General features: G+C 40.6%; 1 protein-coding gene across 3 annotated transcripts in view; it reads left to right on the forward strand.

Moving 5' to 3' along the window:
* LOC109302706 (lysine--tRNA ligase-like) overlaps positions 1 to 2570 on the forward strand; it is a 63746-nt gene that overhangs the window by 43450 nt on the left and 17726 nt on the right. For all 3 annotated transcript variants that reach the window (XM_019524438.1, XM_019524457.1, XM_019524447.1), the window contains exons 4-5: positions 727 to 820; positions 1938 to 2124. In XM_019524438.1, the coding sequence (XP_019379983.1) occupies positions 727 to 820; positions 1938 to 2124 (281 nt within the window). The remainder of the gene's footprint in view (positions 1 to 726; positions 821 to 1937; positions 2125 to 2570) is intronic.

Here is a 2570-nt window from a genome sequence, read left to right on the forward strand (position 1 = left end):
TATATATATATATATATAAAAAATATAGTATATTTTCAAAACATATAACATATTCCATTCCCTGCTAAACATGACAATCAGCATAAACTTAAACTACAGCATGCATTAGAATGGCCTGTTTTTAGTTGTTTGTGAGCTTACACTGGATTTCCTGAAAATTTGGTCCACAGTTCACCTGTGGTCATGGGTGACTGGTGCCTCTTCAGTCAGGGGGGCCACTAGTCAGTGGCTGGGAGGGGTCCCCCTGGCAGCCAATCGTGCTGACTGGGGGGGTCCCCACCCCCAATCTTACTCACCAAAAAGCAGAAGCGGCACAGCCACTTTTGCTGGTGGCCCCACTCTCCAGCTGGCACTTGCAGGGGGGGCACTGATGCTCCCACCTGCCCCCCTGTCCTCTGGCTAAATGGGGAGCGCAGCCTGACAGGGGGTGCACTGGTGCTGTTAGGGGGTCCACGTGCACCCCTGTGCACCCCTTACACCTCATCACTGCCAGTGGTCAGCAGAAACTTTTCTGGTACTCCTGCATGGGTTCTGAAGGGAGGGATGCTCAATGAAGTGGTCTCTCCTTTGTAAGCAAAGGTTGGAAGAATAGAAAAAGGTTGGAGAATTCTGATTCCTCGGTAAAGATTACTGTGGGTTTGGTTACATACTTGTAACCAGACAAGGAATTTCCTCACCTCCATGTTGTCTTTTGCTCTTATATACAAACAACCCCTCCTTTTCTAGGACGAATTTATGCCAAGAGATCTGCTGGTGCAAAGCTGCTTTTCTACGATCTCCGGGGAAATGGAGTTAAATTACAAGTTATGGCAAATGCTAAGTGAGTATACATTATTTATGAACAAAGAGGGGTCTACTGAGGATATACGTCCCGTTCCTTGAAATCATTTGCAAGAAAATCTAAGAAGATTCTGGGTAGAAGCTGTGTAGTGAGGAAGACAGAGAAAGAGGGAAAAAAGAGACTAGCTTTATGGCTAATACTATTCTAATAACATTTATTGTCCTGTATTAGAAGCAAGGTGCTCTTTCATGATCCTTTAGTAGTGTTGCAGGATACAGGCCAAACACAAAATTCAGATCTAGATCTAACCTGCCTCAAACTCTTTGTAGCTTTCTCTCTTTATTATTTACTTTTTTCTATATAATTGCTTATTATCATCTAGGAAGCTTAATTAGTTAGTTAATGCTAGTACAAGGCTATGAACAATGGAAAGTTCCATAAAGATGACCTTCAGCCCATTTATCGGAGTTTTTCCCACTGACTTCAGTGAGCTTTTAGGTAGATACTAAATAAAAGCCAAGTATTTTTACAATGGCTAAACTAGTTAGAGCAAACACATCCTAATAAAACTTTCCTTCTTTTTTGTTCTTGAATTATGAACGAACATACTGTAGTTCCTTTACATTTGTTCTCTTTTAGGAATCATTTGCTAAATGTCCCCATACCTCAGTTTGTAGCTTGTTCCACAGTTGCATGCTGTGATTTTTTATTTAGGTTGGACTCACAGGTCACAGGGCCATTCAGCTGGTGTGAATCTGCATGATTACTTTCACGTCAAGAAGCTATGCTGACCTACACCAGCTGATAAGCATTTACACCAGAGAAGTTGGAAGTTGGAAATTACTTAGAAGTTGGAACTGGAAATTTCCTTTCTGTAAATGTATGTCACTAGTAACTGAATCTTTACTCCCGCCTCATGTTCAATTGTAAGGTGAGGGGCTTCCCCCCCACCATGTTAAATGTGGGTGGGACCTCATCTTCTAATCGAATAAATATGGTAGTAATCTATGACCTAGATAGATTTCCACCAAGAATGAAAGAACAATCTAAGCATCAGTTTATATGGATGATTTTAGTTTTATTTTGCATAAAAGTTATTTTCTACCCTAGTCTGAAATGATTTTGCATTTCTAAGTCAGCTGCTGCTTCTTGTCAGATTTTTCAAGTCCGAGGAGCTTTTCACTGAAACTATAAATAAGCTGCGACGAGGAGACATCATTGGAATTGAAGGATATCCAGGGAGAACAAAACATGGAGAACTGAGCATCATATCATCTGACATAACTCTTCTGTCACCATGCCTGCATATGTTGCCTCATCTTCATTATGGATTTAAAGATCAGGTAACTTCATTCAGGGACAATGCCTGGGGAGCCTTCTGGGAAAAAGGTAGGGTAAGCCTTCTGGGAACTCAGAACAGCTGCCTGGAAACAATTATTCCAAAGGATTTATTTCTGATTCTTTCAGTAAGTAAATCCAGGCTAGCTTGATTTTGTTCACGTATTTTGAACACTGAGCTATGGATCTTGTGTAATATCTGGAAGTAATATAATTAATCTCAGATAATTGTGATCATGAGATGACTTGGTTTAAATTAAAAAGGGAAGCAGAACCAAAAGTAGGTCTGTAACTAAGGACTTAAATTTCAAAAAGGCAAACTTTATAGAACCTAGTCAGTGAATCAGTTGAATTGTAGGACTCAGGGGGTATGTATAGGCTCGATGTTTAGCTTGACCTAGCCACGGTTAGGTTTCATAGTTTCATATTTTCTAGGGTCGGAAGGGACCTG

The sequence above is a fragment of the Gavialis gangeticus genome, unplaced genomic scaffold, assembly GCF_001723915.1.
Source record: "Gavialis gangeticus isolate Ggan-Ray unplaced genomic scaffold, GavGan_comp1, whole genome shotgun sequence".
Taxonomy (NCBI): Eukaryota; Metazoa; Chordata; order Crocodylia; family Gavialidae; genus Gavialis; species Gavialis gangeticus.